This window comes from Numenius arquata, chromosome 18 (assembly GCF_964106895.1).
Source record: "Numenius arquata chromosome 18, bNumArq3.hap1.1, whole genome shotgun sequence".
Lineage (NCBI taxonomy): Eukaryota > Metazoa > Chordata > Aves > Charadriiformes > Scolopacidae > Numenius > Numenius arquata.
In genome coordinates this window covers 8010003-8029601 of record NC_133593.1, presented here as the reverse complement: position 1 = coordinate 8029601, position 19599 = coordinate 8010003, and the positions used below count along the sequence as shown (strand labels likewise).

The 19599-nt window shown below is 39.0% G+C and overlaps 1 protein-coding gene across 3 annotated transcripts; it reads right to left on the bottom strand.

Moving 5' to 3' along the window:
- Positions 1-1421: 1421 nt before the first annotated feature.
- Positions 1422-18874, bottom strand: NSRP1 (nuclear speckle splicing regulatory protein 1). 3 transcript variants are annotated; one of them, XM_074160864.1, is made up of 7 exons: positions 18825-18874; positions 17625-17712; positions 8690-8746; positions 7283-7414; positions 6147-6354; positions 5457-5565; positions 1422-3052 (listed from the first exon to the last, which is right to left on the bottom strand). In XM_074160864.1, exons 1-7 carry the CDS (start codon positions 18842-18844, stop codon positions 2017-2019), a joined length of 1650 nt encoding a protein of 549 aa, XP_074016965.1. In that variant the 5' UTR covers positions 18845-18874; the 3' UTR covers positions 1422-2016. The 3 variants fall into 3 exon arrangements, with proteins under 3 accessions (XP_074016965.1, XP_074016967.1, XP_074016966.1); XM_074160866.1 differs by having other exon boundaries at positions 7267-7414; positions 18825-18853; XM_074160865.1 differs by lacking the exon at positions 18825-18874 and adding an exon at positions 18232-18251.
- Between the last annotated feature and the right edge of the window lie 725 nt (positions 18875-19599).

Genomic DNA, 19599 nt, shown 5'->3' with positions numbered 1-19599 from the left:
CCTGAATAACACAAAGATAAAATACATCCACGTTTTTACTCTAGAAAAGCTGAACTTGCGAGGCAGTTTTGTTCCCATTTTATTTATTTAACTTTTTTGTTATATGGCATACTGGTTTGAAGTTTTCTAAATGTTCTAATAAGTTCATTTTTTAGTATCTCTATTTAGCTGAGTGCTTGAAATATTAAGAAATTGATTTCATTTATTTTGATCATTGATTCTTTTTTCTTCCTTTTACATATCCATCTGAAAACATTTAAAGGAACCCTATTTATTAGGTAGCACAACAAGTAGCCACACATCAAACACTGTGTTTGTACAAAACCTAGTTATATTGATACCAAATGGGCTGCACTGCAATTAAAAGTGTTATGAGGCAAACAAACAAATTCCTTCTCAGCTCACCCTCCGCTTCTCTCTCACACGAGAATATCCCACCCTCTATTCTGACTGGTGAAAAGGAATTTATGAAACTGGTACATTAGGACCACGTTTGCCTTTTAAGCAAAGAGGAACAAGTGGAGTTTTAGCTGTACAGAACCAAGTATTCCCTCCAACTTGTACATGATGCACCTGTATTAATTTACGCAGCTGTTTAGTTACAAGTGTTGCAAGCTGATTGTAAGTCATCAGTATGTGCCTTGTACTGTAAACTGTTATTGTAATAAATTTAATATTCATAAACCACCTATAGACGTCTCTTAAGCCTCTCTCTTATGGGAAAAGCAAAGATAAAACCCAGTCCCAAGAAAAAGCAGAGTATCTGGTCCCATTTACTATACCAGCAAGACCACTGAAAAAAAGCAGAGGATTTCCCTTGTGTTTGAAGCCTGGCGCACTGCTAAATACTCTTTCATTCTATTCCAACTGAAGAACCAACACACGTTACATTTGTTTAGACAGAACAGCAAAAACAAACTGATCCGCAATTGGAGTTAAGTGCTTAGTTACACTATTAGCTTACATATAAAACTCATTTAATTTCAAGTCTTTGTAAACTGGCAGGCTTGGCATTTAATTTTACTCACATTTTGTCTCATTACGAAGTCTGCTGAACAAAATATTGGAGAAACATCAACCTCAAAATTTTTTTTTTTAAAGATTAATTCACCTTATTGTAGCATAAAAATGATAAATTTACTACAAAACGAAGTGAAAGAAACCATTGTGAAATAAGTGTTGAAAATGTATTCTAAAAACTATGACCACCATCAGATATTCTGCTTCCCAAGTTATAGTTGGAGACAACTTTATTCTTGATTATGAACCTTTGAACAAAGAGACTGACAAATCTAAAATATTACGTCCAGTAGAAAAAGCAGATATGACTGTAATATAAGAAAAAAGACTCAAAACTTATTTCACACAAGAAGATGCAGTAAAATAACGCAAGCATTAAAAAAGACCCATGCATTATATCCAGTATCTTACATTTTATTTGTTTCTGTACATCAGGTCCCCAAATCCAAAGCCCACACATAAATACAAAATTCATATATCAATATCCATTTAGCTTACAAAATACCACACTACGTACAGAGATCTCCTAGGCTGTTTTTCTTGCTTTTTTCCTACTTTTAGAGGTCTGCTTCTCATTTTTGAGAGCATCAGTGCGCAACAACGCTGCTAAGGGCTGAGAATGCCTTTGTTTCAGGAGAGCCGTTTCAGCTGGTGAAAGGAGCAGGGCCTGCCAGGGGAACGTATTCTCACATTCTGTTATTTAACACTCCCAGGTCTGTCCCAGAATCTTCAGGTACCAAGGATGGGGTACTGAAGGACAGGGTGGACCGAGTCAGCCAAATTTAATATTTCAACTCTATAAACAGACTAAGGGTGTGTATCAACCAATCCATTAATCCATTTCAAAAGTTGCTCTTCTATTATGGCACACACAATTTCTTGTGAAAGCAAGGAATAAATAACTAGGATACGCTTTTACTTCTGTACAAGAGTCCGTGCAGCAATGGCTTTTCCTCTTGGTTGAGAGCCCAAGTGTTTTTGTCCACCACAGGGACATTAATCTTCTTCCTTTTCAATGTAAGATTTAGTACCGACACGTGCCATTTGCCTTGCCAAATAGCGGTCCCTTGCTGACATCACCGTCTCCTCATTGCTCCGCTTGGCAAATTTGCTCATGCTCTCAGATGGTTTCTGTGCTTGTTCTTTCTCCTCTTTCTCCCCTTCCTCTCCAGCTTTACGTTTCTGCTCAGGTAAAATTCCAGAGCTGGATCCTCCCTTCTCATCCACCTCTTTCTCTTTTCCCTTTCTCTCTTTTTCCAGATCATTCTCTCGCTCTTTTTCTAAAGATGTAGGAGAACTTTCCCTCCTCTCTCTGTATCTCTTTTCGTCACTACCATATTTCTCTCTCCTCTCCTTCACATGATCTTCCTTTTCTCTGCGTTTCTCTCCTCTCTCCTTCTCTCTGTCATTATATCTATCTTTACCATTTCTTATTCTTTCTTTTTCTCGTTCCTTTTCTGAGCCCTTCTCTTCTCTCTCCTTTGCCTTCCTCCATTCTCTGCCATGTCCCTCCCTCTCTTTTCTTTCCTTCCCCCTTTGTTTATCATCTTGCTCTTCCCTCCTTCTGTAGTTATCTTTAGAACTGTGATCCCCGTATCTGTGTCGCTCTTCCTTTTCCCTTTGGTGATCCTTTTCATGGGTCCTACTTCTCTCATAATCTCTTTCCCTGTATTGTTCATCATTTCCCCTTCTGCTTGGTCTGCTCTCTCCCCTCTTTGTAAGATGATTTGTTTGGGCTTTTGTGCACAGCTCTTCCTCCACACTGGACGAGCTTGGTGACCTGGAATGCCTCTGGCTCTTGGGGGGTTTAGCCTCCTCTTCACTGCTCACAGAGCTCGCTCTCCTTTTCTTTTTCAAATTTACTTTACTACTTTTGTGTCTCTTATCATCATCACTACTATCAGTTCCTAAGTCGGTATCAGCGTCTGGATTATCCTCTTTCTTAACAGAGGGCTTCAGTTTTTGTCCTTCATATGGGCACTTGTTCCTTTGGTTGGATTCATCGTAACTGTCAGGTTTTTCTTCCTTTATCCTACAGGTTTTATGTTAAAAAAGAAAAAACAACATTACACAGCCTGAAACCTCAGACTTTTCCACAAACCGACTTCTGGTCAGGACTTAAGCAAAAGATGCTGCTGAGAAGTCTAAGAAAACAAATCTAACTGTAGCTCAGCTTCCAGGAATCCAGCGCAACAGATTTCTATTAAGTATCTGTATCTGGTTCATCGGTGAATGCGAGCTGATGAATTTATTGAAAAGAATGACTACAGTTAAGTATCTGTAGCCTCCATCTAAGGAAAAAGACATAGATTTGTACTCTTGCGTAAGCTTTTCAGCAAGCTACACAATTTCTCCTTTGCTTTTATTCCTCTATTCATGTCAAATAATTTTCCAGAGAAGCAAGTTGTATGTTTTGTTGTCAGAGGTAGGAACATTGCTTCCATTAGCAGTAGTAGTAGATTTTTTTAATCCAGTATTTCTGAAGATCTTACTCTTGTCACTAGATAGAAAGTAATATCTTTCAACAACTCACAGATTCTTAAATACAAAAAGCCGATCCATGGAGGACCAATTTGGGCAGCAGACAGAAAATTTATGCTTTATCCTTCTTCTCTGACTGATAAAGAAATACATGTTTACTCACACAAGCCACGTGTCTCTTCTTTTTAATCATAAAACTACAGTAACAGTCTGTGGTAAATTCCTATGAATCAGCACACATTCTAGTTAGACCGAATGTCTGATGCATGCTTGAAAGTATGGTTAGTCAATGAACAATGATTAAAAGTTATGCTGAAAAGTTTGATCATTTATCTAGTAATTCAATTAATTAAAATGACAAGTCAAAGGTGGATCAATTTAGAGACAAGTGATGCAAATTCTGAGATCTAAAAATTGAGCTATTTTCTCTGTATATCCTATTGTACCACCATAAGAATAAAATTAAAATACACACCTGAGCTTATCCAAAAGCCTTAGAGGGAGCACCATCTACAGTACAACTTGTTTTCCCCTTAATTAATTTTATATACAACTCACAAAAGAAACATTTCCTTAATTTGCAAGATTAAGAAAGCATCATTTCAAATGATCTATACACAGTATAAAACTACACATTCCCAAAGATGCTCTGAAAGAAGAACTATTAAAGGAAATGGCCAACCAAGGGGACTGACCATTACTGCTTCTGTTTTTATAAGGAGTTGCAAGTGAATAACTTTGATTTCATCAATAAAAAGAAGATACCACAAAAATGGTAAATTCATTTGCATTCATTTGCAAAAATGCAAAATTCATTTAACCACCTCAGCAGCAATCTTTGTGCACCACTGGACCCAAACAGGTATTTCTCTTTGGTGAAAGCCTAAGATTCCTACACACAGGAATAATGGTAATAGTTTAAGTCCCAAATAACAAAAGCGTGCCCTCAAATTTCCCATTTTCTGCTTAAATTCAGGAAGCTGTTCTGCTTTTCTTGTAGTCAGTAATTCTTACTTCCCATTTCCTCTATGCTACTTTTCCCGATTTATTTCCAATAAGGTGGTATATACTTTACTAAAGATAAAATTGAGAAATCCCTTATTTCAGATAGCTGAATAATTCACTGTGATCACATTCTTCATTTAAGACAAGAATTTATTTTCTAATAATCCAATCTCAGATCTAGAAGATGTCTTGATGAAAGCTGCAGTTTCTTTGTGATGGCAAGCATTTAACTAATGACATCCAGGTTTAAGGCCTATCTCAAGTGAGGTTTAACCGGAATAAATTGTTTCAAAAGATCAGTTGCTGCATATACTTATCCACAGGGCAAAATTTCACCATTGCAACTACATAAATAATTCAGCCTCATCTCATTACTTTACTTTGGAATGTGCATATCTTAAGATTTTAAAATATTCCTACTGGATTTCCTATATATTTGATTAATTTCCTTTTACCACAGCATCAACACTCAATTAATTTATTTTTTATGAACCTGTAAATGTGGAATAAGTACAAAGTTCAAGACTCACATTCTTCTCAGGAAATTCTTATCACAGCATCATTTCCTATGACTTACCTCCATGCTCATTATTTTACCTTTTGTCTCCCTCATGATTCAAAATATGGAACTTAATGCAGATTGCAGAATGTTATGTAAACCAAAGTAAATATAGGATAGAATAATACCAAGCAGTATTACAAGTATGGCTGTCCTCTTGATACTTTTTAGACAGGATCCCTCTCCTGCTTGTTTCTGTCTTATAGTCTATACTACCGATGATTATTAGACATTTTCCAAATAATTCCATTAATCAGCTGTATAAAGTAATCAGCTTACCCTACCAGTGTTTTAGTACTCTCTGTCTAATTCTTACAGTTCCAGTGAGTCTGGAATCACAAAAAGCCAGAAGCTGGTTTATATCTGAAAGCCTTCTGGAATTGTGTCCTACCTGGCTTCACGAAAGCTGCATTTAGGCGTCTCCTCTTCCCCTACCCTCTGGTTTAAAAGATGTCTGTAAAATCCACTGAGATCCTTCTGTTTGGTCACATCCAGGTACGCTAAGAGAAAGAAAGGAAGGTTGGATTTACTGTGCCACAATCACTTATCAGACACAACTCACAATTGGTAGACACCACCAAGACTACAATCTCCATCCTGGAGGTTTTCAAGCCCAGAGTGGAAAAAGCTCAGAGCACCCTGATTTGACCTCACAGCAGACCATGCTTTGAGCAGGAGGCTGGACCAGACCTTCAGAGGCCGATTCCAACCTGATTTCTCTTATGATTCTATATCCTATTCTTTACGCCTGTTCCTGGGACACTATATATATATAATGTCTGAAGTAAGGAGTGTAAGCTGTACCCCGTGCTTATGAGTCTTCCTTCAACAACTGACCCTTCCTCAAAAATTAGAAGTAGCAACCCAAATAGTAATGACACACAGAGGAGCTTCCTTTGTTCCTTTAGTGACGTGTACAAAGGAAAATAACAGACACACGGGATCTGATTCAGTATCTGTTATCTGGTCCTTTTGATTTTAATTATCTCAAGCCTCACAGAGGGACCAGATGACAATGTTTAAACCATGTACAAGACCATACTTAATTTTTTAAGGGGAATTATTTCAGTGTGAATCTCACCTTCAAGAGCTGCCTCTCTTCTTTCTCTTTCCTCCTCCTCAGCCCTTTCTTGCAGCTTCTTCTTATAGGCTGAAGTCACGAAGGCCTCTTTGTGAGCAAACTCTCCTCCTTCCATTTCACGCTCTTTCTGAATTTTTCTTTCCATTCTTTTCTCTTGTTCCTTCTTTCTAATCTCAGCTGCTTTGAGGATATTTTGGATGTATCTGGGCTAAAACAGGAGGGAAAAAAGGTGTAATGTTGAGAGATAACGAAGGTGATTGAGAAAACACAAATTGGGATTGCTGGAGACGTTGAAGAAAGTTGATAACGGAAGAAAACTGATAGAAGCTAGTCTAACATATTCTCCCTGTATCTAACTGTTTGATACCTATTGGAAATAAACTGTCATTCTTCCCAGTAACATGCCTCCCAGTAACAAAAGAGTTTGCATATTCAATCAAAACATTCAGCCCATCTTTGACTAGGATGATTTTTGCTCTGAGTGAAATTAAGTATTTTTTCATTTCCCACCCCTCTGTCTCCTGTCGTATAACAGCCCTGCCTTCCTATGGCTGTAAAGGAGCGGGAAGCTTCCTTTTATACCCACGTAACCTGACAAGAGCTTTCAAATAAAACAGAGAAAGTGACAACGAAAATATCACTTGTCAGGATAATTCAGCTACGGTTTGAAACAAGGCATTGAGCTGTGGAAATTGGCTCACATTTCACCAAAAAAAGTTAGTTACTTCAGTCTTCTCAGAGTCCTCCAGTAAGCACACTAGTGAGTGAGGAGAGACGATTTATGTTCATTGGCTTAGTAATGAAAGAGTCTTTATTATGAGAAGTAGCATTGTTGTAGGGCCCACTGCCTTTAATCCAGTTATCCCATTGCAACATTCTCTTCAGAAACATCATAAATTGGGTAGGAAAGTCGTAGTCTGCAGCCCTCCAGAATTCCACTGGATCAGGACTCTGAAGTACCTGAGGAACTAACAGTTTTGCCAAAATTCTTGCAAACTACTACCTTACGTAACAGGATTTAAGCACAACGCTTGTATGCCCCATGAGAAAATGCATTTGGCAAAGATTAAAAGTTAAGCAGAGTTATTCCAAGCGTACAGAGGTAAGACAGACAGCATACATTTTCAGGTATCGACCTTTTTGTCATCTTTTCCGGATAACACTCTGGCATTACTTTCTTTCTTCTTCTGCTGCATTTCGTCATAAATACTGTCATATTCATACACTGTAGCATCTTCTTCCAAAGCTTTCTGAATCTCCAATTTAGTCTAAAATAAAAAAGGGAGAAGATACCAAAAAATGAAGCATGAAATTTTTTTACTATTTTCAAACATTTTATTCCTATATTGTAATTTAAACAGATCTATAGTATAAACCTATCCATTAGAAGATTGAGCGTAAAGTGTGTTCTACGAAGTTCTTGAACTTTTCCCCAGGACTGAGAAGATGAACAACCAAATCGCGACCAGTAATTGCAGTTGTAAGAAATACAGGAAGCAAAGCGCAACAGTCAAAACAATACTGGAAACTTCTTAATGAGCAAACCATTCCATCAAACAATGTAATTCATTTTTTTAATAAGCAGTAAACAACATTTTGATAAATTTTACTGTCTGTTGTCATCTATAGTTTATCCCGCTTCCCCAAAGCCTCAAATAATAAATATGTACCAATATAATTCAAGTATTTCACAGTTCTGTCTCCTGTTTGTACAGTCAAATAAGAAGTAAGAGCTGTTGAACTGTTCAGTTTTTAAAAGCCCTATCAGAAAAAAACAACTACTAGGGGAGCCCTTAGATCAGATCTCCCACAACAGAAGAGGAATGCTGAACAGCAACCATACCAGTTTCTCTCAAGCACATATTACCACCATAGAAAAAACAGCAATGTGTTAAATGCACGATGCGTAAACATCTTTTCCTTCCAGCTACGTCTTTTATTGGTCTGGAACTTTTTTAAACATAAAATTTGTGTTTCCTCTGTACAATTTATTCCTCGATTACCGTAAAAGGCTCACTGTTGGTATATATTTAAATATTTTAAAACCCAATACTTAGTAATATTACATTCTACAAATGAAACAAACTGTTTTGAGAAATTCTAAAAACATCGATGCATTGTATGCCACAAAAAACACTTCAACATCTTGTGTATTTAAGTGCTTGCACTGAGTAAACAGAAATTTTATTGTGTTTAAAATTATGGCCAGCTCTGTGTTAAACCTCACTCATGCAGCTTTCATTGGGCAGTTTTTCAGCTACTCTTGATCATAGCCAGAAGAATTTCAAAAGAGAACAATCTTGCCTAGAAAAGTGAAACAAAATCTTTGCTAGAGGAAAGGCTCTGAGAATTTCAAGCCAAGTTTTAAATAAAGTCTTGTGCTGCAAAGAGCAATGCACCAAATCATAAAATTATGTGGAATTTTTTAAGGCGTAACACTAACTCTGAAGTTGTATAATTATGTTTCTGCAATTATTTAATAAAAGGGAATGGATGCAATTCCTAATTTGCCATAGGCATGAAGAGTCCTCACCGCATCTTACCTGTTTCATTGCTTGTTTTTTTAATGCTTCTTTCTGAAGACTTTCACCAACAGATGGCTATAAGAAGGAAACATTGGAGATACAAAATTAATTACACTGACACAGCTCATGTTATTTTTCTACCGTTCTAATGAATAACCATATCACAGTCTCATTACATAAGTCAGTCTCTCGCTTCAATAGTATTTTTCTGTAAGCAAGAAAAACTGTAAGTTCGTTCACATGAATGTGAACATTCATACAATGCATACAATGAATCAGCCTTTTTATTGAGCAAAGTATTGCAGCACCTCACCAAATATATGTTGGGGTTTTTTTATGAAAATGGTGATGAGTTTAAGAACACTATTTCAATGACGAGTGTACCTCAAAAGCTGCATAAAATTTCAAGCCATTTCATAAAACAAGTGATCTCTGTCCAAGAAATGCTCAGAGACATAGGAGGTGTGTGAAAATTGTTCAGTTGCAATGCCTTCCTCCAGCCACTGCCAAAAAGCTGGTAGAAAAGACAGACCAATGGCAACGGTCAGTCTGTTAGCGCAAGAAGCGAGCACATCACAGGCAAAACACCTCGCAATGGACAGCTAAAGCCAGTACTGAAACACATTCCTAAGAGAAGGATGCTTGTAATATACCTACCGACTCCCTAACACTGCAACTATTTCAGGTTTTGCCATAGGAAAACACAGAACCCCCCCCAAAACATCACAAAATGGAATTATACCCCCCTACCAATTTATGTATCAAAACCTTTTTAATGTTCTTGACAATTATATGGTTGTGAATAAAGAAGGATAAATGTTCTCAATGACTTTTTCAATTATATTTCTAATAGTCTGTGAAATAGATAGGTGCTATTCAGAAGACACATACTCTTCTTCCAGCATGCAAATGTCATCAGAGATGTAGCAGTTGTGAGCAGACATTCTTATTGACAATCACATGAAAAAACTGTATTCATAGTAAAAATCAAGTATCCAGAAGGATTGGCAAGTTTGATCTGTATCATTAGTTCCATATTTTTAGAAATAAGAATAAGGCCGTCTTGAATAGCATGTGTTTCAAACATTAATATGACAGAAAACAGCAATACTAATCTTCCCTAAGAAAAGACATATCCACTACTGAAAACATGTTTTCTAATCATGCTGTCTTTTAAAAAAACCTTTGCATTTTATTTAGTTTAGTCTTTTAATTAGCGTTGAACTAAACTGAATTATCTTTTCTCAACCAATAGATAATACTGTTTATTAAACAAATTCACTATAAATGACATGACTCGTATCCTTGTTTATGTAATTAAATATCTCTTAATCTTAAAAAGCAGAAATAGGAAGGAAAAATCCTTTTACACTTTGGCAGCTTCCCAAGTTTTGCAACTTTGAATAATACGTGCTCTATATCACATTTAAAAAAAAAAAAAAAAAAAAAGAGGTTGTGTAATCAGCTCTTAATAAAACGTAGAAACCAACTAGCAGGGAGCTTGGCAGCAGGGACTAGGATTTTCCAAAATCAAACAGAATTAGCGCCATGTAAATTCAAACAGATCCCCTGAACAAGAAGGCTTTTGATTTCAATTGATGTTTAAAATAAAATAGTAACATGTCAGGACCCCTCTTTCTTACCCTATTAAAATTTTAACAGATGTGTCAACAAGGAAAAAAAACAAGTGCTTTTCCACAATTTTCTACATGACAGACTGTAAACAGTCCAAGTATTTTTTCACTGGTTAATTTCAGAAACGAGGAACAAGTTGTGCCACGAGCAGCAGAATAAATGGGTTTCATTATGTGTGACTTTGTGCCCTCTGCCTCTTTATTTCCCCTATCACCTCCTCAGACACCCTGCCCGCTTGAAGTGGCAGCTGGGCAACACTGTGTGACCAAAAGCTCGCCCTGTGCTGAGCAGTCAGTCAACGGCTCCTCCTCAACACAGAGAAAAATTAAACTCACAAATTTTCATCTATGTCTGTCCCTTTACCCAGCTGCCAATTTCCATGAAGACCACAGAACGCAGGATTTTTGGGACCTTTGGCACCCAGCAAGGATGGTTAAGATTATTAGAGAGTTCTCAAGTCGTATGGGACTAACAGGTACACACAGTGATCACCTGTAAGGGATTTTTTTCTGCTATGCAACCCATAAATAATAAAAAGATCGCACACTTCTGTGTAGCTTTAAAAAAAAACAACAAACCTTAAAGATAGTATCTCAGAGGAGTAGCAAGTAATTCTAAACTCAGCAAGAGAAGGTGCTAAGGAAACACTGTCAATATTTGGAGATGTACATGTGGTATCACATAACAACATCCACTGAATTGCACTTAGTCAGACCTTTGCTTGCATCCCATAAACATGCCAGGACTTACTTTTCTACATGTATTACAATCAGAAAAAAATGAGACATAGAATATTGAAAATACTGCATCCTAGTCTACTCCAAATGAGGGACTTAGAGACAAGTAAAAACAGAAACTTGAAAGAACACATATTCCAACTTTTTCTGGTGCTTTAATCACTACACGCAGACGTAGATAAAATCCATCTCTGCTTTCAAAATGTTAAAACCTTGTGGTTAAACTATAGTAATAGAGGGAAAGGGTGATGTGCACTTTCATGGAAGAAAACCCCTGCACAACTCAGTTATGCTCCCCTTCAGTTATACTGCAGATACCCAGGTAAGGAAGCAGACCACACTTCAGGCTTTAGGAAGCTGAGCCTGGCCAATGTTAGCAATGCTCACAAAGAGCCCACTGTGGTATCAGGGACTACTCCCTGTATACTGCAGCTCGCTGATTATTTGGACTAGAATTGGATATAGTCTCTTATTTATTTATGTAGCTGGTTGGCTGGTGGACTGGGGGAAGTGGATAGCGGATTATTTAGTTTAAAACAATCTGCAAGAATCCTGGCTTCATTCATCTAGTATTTACCTCTGGCTTTCAAGAGTGAAGAGCTGATGTTGAGGAATATTTAAAATACTGAACTTAATTTTTATGCTATATGCTTTCTTCTAAAAATGCTACAAAATAGTTAGTATAAACTTCTTAATACAAACAACTATTCTAAATTGGGAGTGGAACATACACCAGCATCACACAGAAGACCTAGACTTCCTCCTGGCTTCTGGGGAAGAAGATGTTTTTCTGCTTGACATACTAAGGGTCATCACTGAAGGTTTCCTGTATCAGACACTCTCGCACTGGTTTTACAGGAAGGTACCTAACCAGTAAGGAATCTCCCCTGCATTATGCCAGAAAGCAAGGGCTCAGTAAAAGACAAAACAGATGCTGCAGTTATATTTACAGAATAAGCTTTGCTCCACCCAGATATCTGAAACACTGTTTAGAATGTTTTCCTTGTCTGCTTACATGAAATAAACGCGTTGATCTACAAAGATTACATAAACACAAAAGTAATATATAATCTTCATTATTGTACATATAATTGTAAAGAAGCCCACCTGTGATTTGTTTGTCTAGAGTGGCAGTAAGTTTACAAAAAACAAACACCTTCCCTAATGGTTTATGGTTGACAATTTCCTGTTGTGCTATGAGCTCTGATAGATGAGAACTTCCCGGCCTTTTGTATTGTTTTTACTTATCAACTGCCCGTTTATTAAAGGCCCTATAAGCTCAGCAATCTGTCTCGTGCTTTCTCTGTGCCTGCACTCAAGCTATTCTTCTGAAGCACAAAGCTTATAGTTTAATATTTTCTGCAAGGAGAAAATGTTTTAACCCTATCCTGTGAAACTACATAGAATCCATGCAAATCAAGAAATTTGTAGAAATGAGACTCCATGGTCTACCAGCCCTACAAGACCACGGAAGATAGCTTGTACACAATGGAAAAGGTTTTAAAAAAGAAAAAAGAAAAAAGGGAGTAATAAAATAAATCACCCCAATCTACTAACATTTCTCACTGTCCTCTCCCATCTCTTATCTCCTTCAGGTATCTATAAACTTCTTTCAGGTTCTTAAGCGCTTGAGCTACCTCCTTATTTTTATCCTGCAGGTGAGCACCTCTTCTAAGTTACTTCTTAAAATGTCATCTTTACACTGCTCCTACACAACCAAAGAAGAGACATTCAAACTACTGACCAATGTTCTTGGTTTTGTCTCAGCTATGTTCAAATAGTGACAGAGCACGGAAACAATTTACAGCTTTATACAAAAAGCTCAATTCAAAGTTCAAAAGCAAATACCTAAAAAGGCAATTCCACAAATGAGACAACTAAAACAAGTCTTAGTCTGTGACTAGTATCACTTTCAATGTTGAAGCTGGTTTCCTAGGAAGTTACGCCTTAAATCTGAAGCTGAGAATGTTTTGTAAAAAATGTCACAACTATTTTAATAGATACTCTCAAAGTATACGTGAGATGCCCAACTCGTTTTTCCCCGCGAACAAGAAGACGACCAACAAATTCTGACAGAATAGCTATTATTAATGGAGTATCTCGTATTAGCGGCATAGCCTTCCCCTGCCTCCTAAGGAAAAGCATTTGTGGTTGCTACCAAAACCCTAGACGTGGCACTTGCTGATAGGCAATGTAAGACATCCCTCCAATCCTTTTTTAAAACCAAAAGATGATTCTGCTCTAATATAACCTGTTATGAAAGACTTATGAGGGGGCTTTGACATTTTACACTGCCCTTTTGAATTCTCTCCATGCTGCTTTGCAGCAGACACATAAAATAAATTACCTTTGTTTCAAGTGAAATACATTTTAAAGGGAAATGAAAAGCTTCAATGACGTCAAGCAGATTATATGTAGTTTGATTTTAAGCTCTCACTACAATGATCTAATTTTAACCAGACGCGCAGAAAAATATTTGACCAAACAGCAACTGCAGGATAATTTGGAACTCTAGTTTGTGGCCCATGTGGGTAAGTCTCAGAAAGGCTGAGATGTGACTCTGCTCACTTCGTTCTCCTCACATCAGATAAGGAATCTCAGATTGTGAGATCTTTGGATTCGTTACATTTTGGTATGAAAACATCTTAAAATACACCACTTACACTCCCATGCATATGCATTTAGCAGTGATTCTTTAAGGCTTCCCCTCATAGAGACCTGCATCACCCAAGTCCTGCTTGCACATGGATGATCACTAAATGTACGTGAGACTCAAGCCTTCACGGGGGAAAAGTAAAAAAATCAAGTCAGGCAACAGATTAATCTCAATTCATACACTATACCAGTGATGGCTACTAGCAGGAGATTAAGAACATGAAAAACAAGTCACATACAGAATTAGCTTTCCCTGGCATTCCCTTCTGGCTTCCAGAAACCAAGAGTTTAGGGACTTCCTGAACTGAAGGATGCACCTGGACCATTGTTTGACACCAAGAGCATCCCTTAATTTGACTAATCCATTTCTGAATCCATTTATATTTTTGGCCATGCCACAATATCCTGTGGCAATGAGTTCCACAACTTAATTATACATTGCGTGCAGAAAAATCCCCAACCTCCTTTTGTTTAGATTAAACCAGTTACTTGGTAATTCCATAATACACCCTACTGCTCATATTATGAGAAGTGGCAAAATGCCTTTACTTTCTCTGAATCATTCTTGATTTTACACACATCCTCTTGAGTTACTCCCCTCCACTTCCTTCTCCTCAGTAATCTGTTTTCTAAGAGCCCATTTAGTCTACTTAGTCTTACTATGCATGAAAACTGTTGCAGAAACTCTGGTCATCATCAATACTCATCAGTCCACCAATCTTTTTTTTTTTTTTCAGTCATACTATATCCTTTGCAAAGTTGCAAAGTGAATAGAAGGATCCGTAACTGAAAGCAAAATCTGAGACTACAACAGGATATAGTTGTTTGTTTTTAGTTTCTTCCTTTGTGCCTGCTTAAACACTTGATTTATCTTTCAGACGGTCACTGAAAAAAACAGCAAATCAAGCTGATACGTTCACAGAACTATCCACACTGACTCCATGATCTCTCTCCTGAATTTAGCACCTACTATGGTCTATGTGCAGTTATTTTTTCAGCTACATTTTATATCCTGTAGCAACAAATCAGTTTTGAAAGGCTGGTATGGTACAGGAATGTATGCTGGGTAATTCTGATACAATCAAGAAACAGAAATTCTATCCGCTGTACCACAGAGGTATTTTCAACTAAATTCCAAAGATAAAACAGAACATGTAACTGTGCACTGGGAATGCTGACAAGCCACCTCTTAAAATGCAATGCATGAAAAGGAATAATGTTTTTGGAGAAATTGGATATATCACAAATAACAGTAAGCCAGAATGCAAACATATTTCTAACATATCATCGTTTGTTGCTGTAACATCTACTCTCTACAACAGGCTTTCCTAGGTGTAACAACCTTCCCCCCAGCTTTTAAAGACAGCAACAACTCCTCATTATGAAGGCAAATAATTCAGACTCATACTGGCTAGAAGCAACTGTAATCGGCTGGTTTACTTCCCAGTCAACACTGTATTTTAAGAAAATTTCCATCCCAGATGTTCGGTTTCTTATGAACTAAACAAAAGACCATCTTCATCAGCAACTAATATCCATAATGTACTTAGCCACAGCAAAAAAAACCTTTCAAATTCCTTCAGCAGGCTACAGGCAAAATCTTAATGAAATATGCATAGTAACACTTAAAAAAAAAGGGAGCAAAAGTTTGGTATCTAATATATAATCACAGACCAAGTCAGGTGTGCAGATTTCGCAGCACAAACTTTATTAGAGTTCAGTTAAAAATACATAATCTCCAGACATTTGAGATGTAGTTCTGACTGATAAGGTAGCAGACAGGAAATGAAACCCCTCCCAAATGCTGCTCCTTATCTTGAAAAGCTCTGAAATTATTATTGAACTAATAAAGTAATTTTGCTTTTTTTAAAAATGATCTTCTTCGATAAAAGCAGTTATGAGATTATTACTTTTTGCTGGGCATGTACCATACTGATGAGCATGACAACTTTTGAGAGTCTTTATAGCAGACTCTGGTAGCGAATCTGTCAGCCTTTCTGAAAGGGAGGATACTTGATCTGTTAAACTGAAAGTTAGCAGACACCATCATGCACTATTATTCTTAGAATTACTAGCATTTGTTATTTTGCTTTCATGTTTTGAAACTAAAAGAAAATAAGAAATGAAAAAACACAGGATAGCTCGATACGCAAGAAGGTTCCCAGTCCCACATGCAGTGTTTAATGACAACAGATTAATTCAAGCTCGTTCTTGGGATCTGGAAAATGTGGGGTCAGTCCCTTAATGTAGAGAAAGGCACCAAATCCCAAATCAACAGGGAAAGAGCTCCTGCCACTGAGGACAGCGGATCCACCATCGTGTCTGCTAGCTGTTTTTAAGAGACACAGTGACGGCTCTGAGCTCAAGTCGAGGGACGCACCTCCTGAGAGCACTGGGGACAGCAGGTGAGTGAGGAAAGAGATGGGATTTAAGACATGTTCCTCTCCTCTGTGTTTCCTATAAGTCCTACGTGCTGCGCTGAGGCAGTTTCATGCTGAGGGTTAAGCGGTTATCACTAGGAAGGCCCTCAGCCTGTTCGTGCCCTGTATAAAGGGAGCTCAGACACCTTCAACAGCCACATTCTGGATTCTGCAATGGAGCCAGGCAGGGAATTGCTAGATTCAGGCTTTCTGGGACATAAAAATAACAACTGCTAGTTCATTTAAAAAAAAAAAAAAAGTTTTGATAATAGGAGTCAGAAACTGATAAAGATTATCTGACACTTTATTAGCACTGGTTTTTTCAACCACAAAAGAGCAAGCACTGAGTGAAGCTCTAGAGCAGTAACAACATTTTTGTAACACAGGTTCTATTTCTAAATTTCAACTGGTTCTAAATTTCAACTTCTTAAAAATGTTGAAATTCTAGACTACGGGTATATGTAAATTTTATTTTCCGAGTTTTGTGGGGAAAAGTTAAATATACACATAATGACATTATGATGAAATTATCACAAGTAATTCCAGATCGATAAAACCCAGTAAATCGTAACAGAAAGCTCCATCCATGTGGAGAATTCATCTCCACAATTCTGAGGTTTTATTCTTTACCTATAAACTATGAAGCTATCAGCTTTAATTCATTCAAAAATTCTGGTTTAGAAGTTAAGTTTCTGTAAGGTATCCAAGCCAGCCTATACACCACCCCAGTTCTTGGATGCTCCCCATACTCATAGCAGAACATCCAGAAGTGTAACTGTTATAGTCTGCAGCACCCTCTACTGGGGCAGGTAGAAAGCTAATATTTCGAAGGTAATACTGAAAAAAAAAATAAAATTAAAGGAAACTACAGAAAAGATCACTATCAATATAATGCAATATAGTCATACATCACAGAGTATCAATAAACTCTGTGATCATAGAAAAACTGTGTGTTGTTCAATACGACAAGTATTGTGAGTACTTTTAGAATTACATTGTCGGCATTACTTGCCTTTTTTTTTTGTTTAGAACTTTTGGTTTGTAAACCCTTGCTTTTGTTTACAGTGAGTCTGAATATCATACATCAGTTATAGCAAATTTGGGTTGAATGAGCTAAAGGATAAAATACACTAACAACTACACTTTAAAGTCAATATCTAAGAAACGACTGTTAATTACTACTGTCTTTCTATTTGCAAATATATTTACCAGTGGTAGCCAACAAATTTCTCTATGAGCTAGAATCTGTTAATGCTTGCAAACAGGTGTGATGAACTGCTTGCAAACATGTGATGAACTTTTGGAAGAGTTGACAGGAAGTAAATAACAATCATCACTTCCCTGTGACTTGCACTAAAGAAAACACAGATCATATTTCACACCCAAATCGAAAATGATGGTACGTATCTTAGTGACACCGCCATAAGCTGATGCAGGCATTGAGGGTTGTAAACAAGTAATTTGCAGAAGATGGGGCAAATTTCAGAAGAAAAATGTTGAACTGACCTCTTCATCAGAGTCATCTGCAAACACTGAGAGTTTCTTTGAAACGAGATTTTTCTGTGGCAATTTTTTGGGCATAATGAGCCCATATCTAGAGAAAAAAAAAAAGTTACCTTTAACATTACTTACAAGAAAACACACAGCATGTTCCACAACAAAAACCATTCGCAATTTTAGAAACAGAAGATCAGCATCAACATAATGTATCAAGTACAGCTCTGCGCACTCAGCCTTGCCAGCTCCTCCTACAACTACTGCTGTCTTTTTCCACACAAACTTTCTGGATACAATGATCTTCCTAAATTAGTCCCTAAATTCCTCTCATCTAGACTTCTCTAAGTGATTTTTTTTTTTCTCCCTTAGAGAAGTAAGAAATTACTACTGTTTAACCTGCAGAGATTTAGTCTTACTCTACACTAGACACTATCCTTCACTATGTTTGCTATGGCAATGTAAACCACCAACCCACAAATACAGCTACGGCAAAAGACAAGATTTAGAGTCAGCTTATGCCACGCAGAACTCTTCTGCTGGCACCGCCAACCTCTGTGCTCAGAAACACTGCCTATGTTTTCGGTCACGATCACTAAATCCGGAATTTCTCCCCCACCTGCCCTTCCCTGACTCCATCACCGAGTAAGTAGTTCGTCACAGCCCGTAACGTTGGGCTGGCGAACTCCACGATGCCGTAGACACCACGTCATCATTGTGACGAACTATTTGCTTCCGTCTGCTCCGAACCCGCTGCCCAACACCCCCGGCTGCGGGGAGCCGAAAGGCCACGGCCGCACCCCGGCCCTGCCTGGGCCGCCTTCGGAGGGGTGATGGCGGCAGCCGCACAGTGGGTTGTGTGGGAATCCTGAGGAGATTCTACTTCCTAAGAGTCAAAACTACCCCCCGGCAACACCGTAGCAGCCTCCGATGCCTTCCCACTGCTACGGGTTTTGTTTGCTTTTCATAAACTCCGGGTACACGGCTGACACGCCGGCCGGGACGAGCGAGCCCCCTCCTGCGGCCCGGCCCGGGCGGGGGATTCTGTCAGAGCTCGCCCCGGCCCGAGGCAGGGCCCCGCCTGCGCCCGCCCTCAGCGGCGGCCCCAAACCCCCCCAGCCACCCCGAGCGGGGCTCGGTCGGACCCTCCGCCCCGAGAAGCCCGGCGGCGGCGCGGTGGAGCCCCGCATCCCCAGCTCCACCGTCACTCACTGCTTGCTCAACGCCGCCATCTTGTCCCGGCCGCTGCCGTCGCCGCCGCCAGGTAGAGCCGCCAGCCGTTCCGCGCCCGCAGATTCCTCGCGGCCCAGACGACCCCCTCAACCCTTTCCCCGCCCGCCCCGGCGGCTCCCGCCGCACCGCGCCGCGGTCCCGCTCCGTAAGGGAAGAGGAGAGCGGGGAGAGAGGGAGAGAGGTGGGAGACGAGGTTTTTTTTAGCAGCCCATTGGCGAGTGGCGAAAGTGCCGATAGGGAAAAGGCTATTGCGGGCGGCTCGCGGCGCCCGCAGGGGAGCCGAGACCCGCCGAGCCGAGCCGAGCGAAACCGAAAGGAGCCGAGCCGAATCGAAAGGAGCCGAGCCGAGGCCCCGCCTGGGCCCGGCGGCGGGCAAGGCGCGGTGCCCGCGGCCGCCGGTTGCCAGGGGAAGGGGGTGAGAAGCCACCCTGCCCCCGCCAGCCGTCACCTACCTGGAGACGTCGCTTGTTGGTGACTAAAGAAAGAAAGAGGAGTTTAATTTCCCAAAATGTTATTAAAAATGTGATTCCGCCAACAGAAACGTTATTGGAAAGATGAAATCTTACTGCCGACGGTGCAGTTGGCTGTAATCTCAAGCTGTATCCCAATAAGAGAGCTTTATTTGTTATATTAAAAGCGTGGAGCTTTTCCGCAACATGTTAAGAAAAACTTGACAAAATGCTGATGAACAACCTTAAGTTAAAATTATTCCTAAAAAGTAATTTAAGGAGACTTGAGTCTTGAAAATTCTTGC

Coding starts and splice junctions, on each gene's coding strand:
- NSRP1 (XM_074160864.1), bottom strand. CDS start 18,844: ATGGCGGCGTTGAGCAAGCA. Junction 8,747..17,624: donor CAGATGACTCTGATGAAGAG/GTCAGTTCAACA, acceptor TCCTTCTTATAG/CCATCTGTTGGTGAAAGTCT. Junction 5,566..6,146: donor AAGAGAGGCAGCTCTTGAAG/GTGAGATTCACA, acceptor TCTTTCTCTTAG/CGTACCTGGATGTGACCAAA.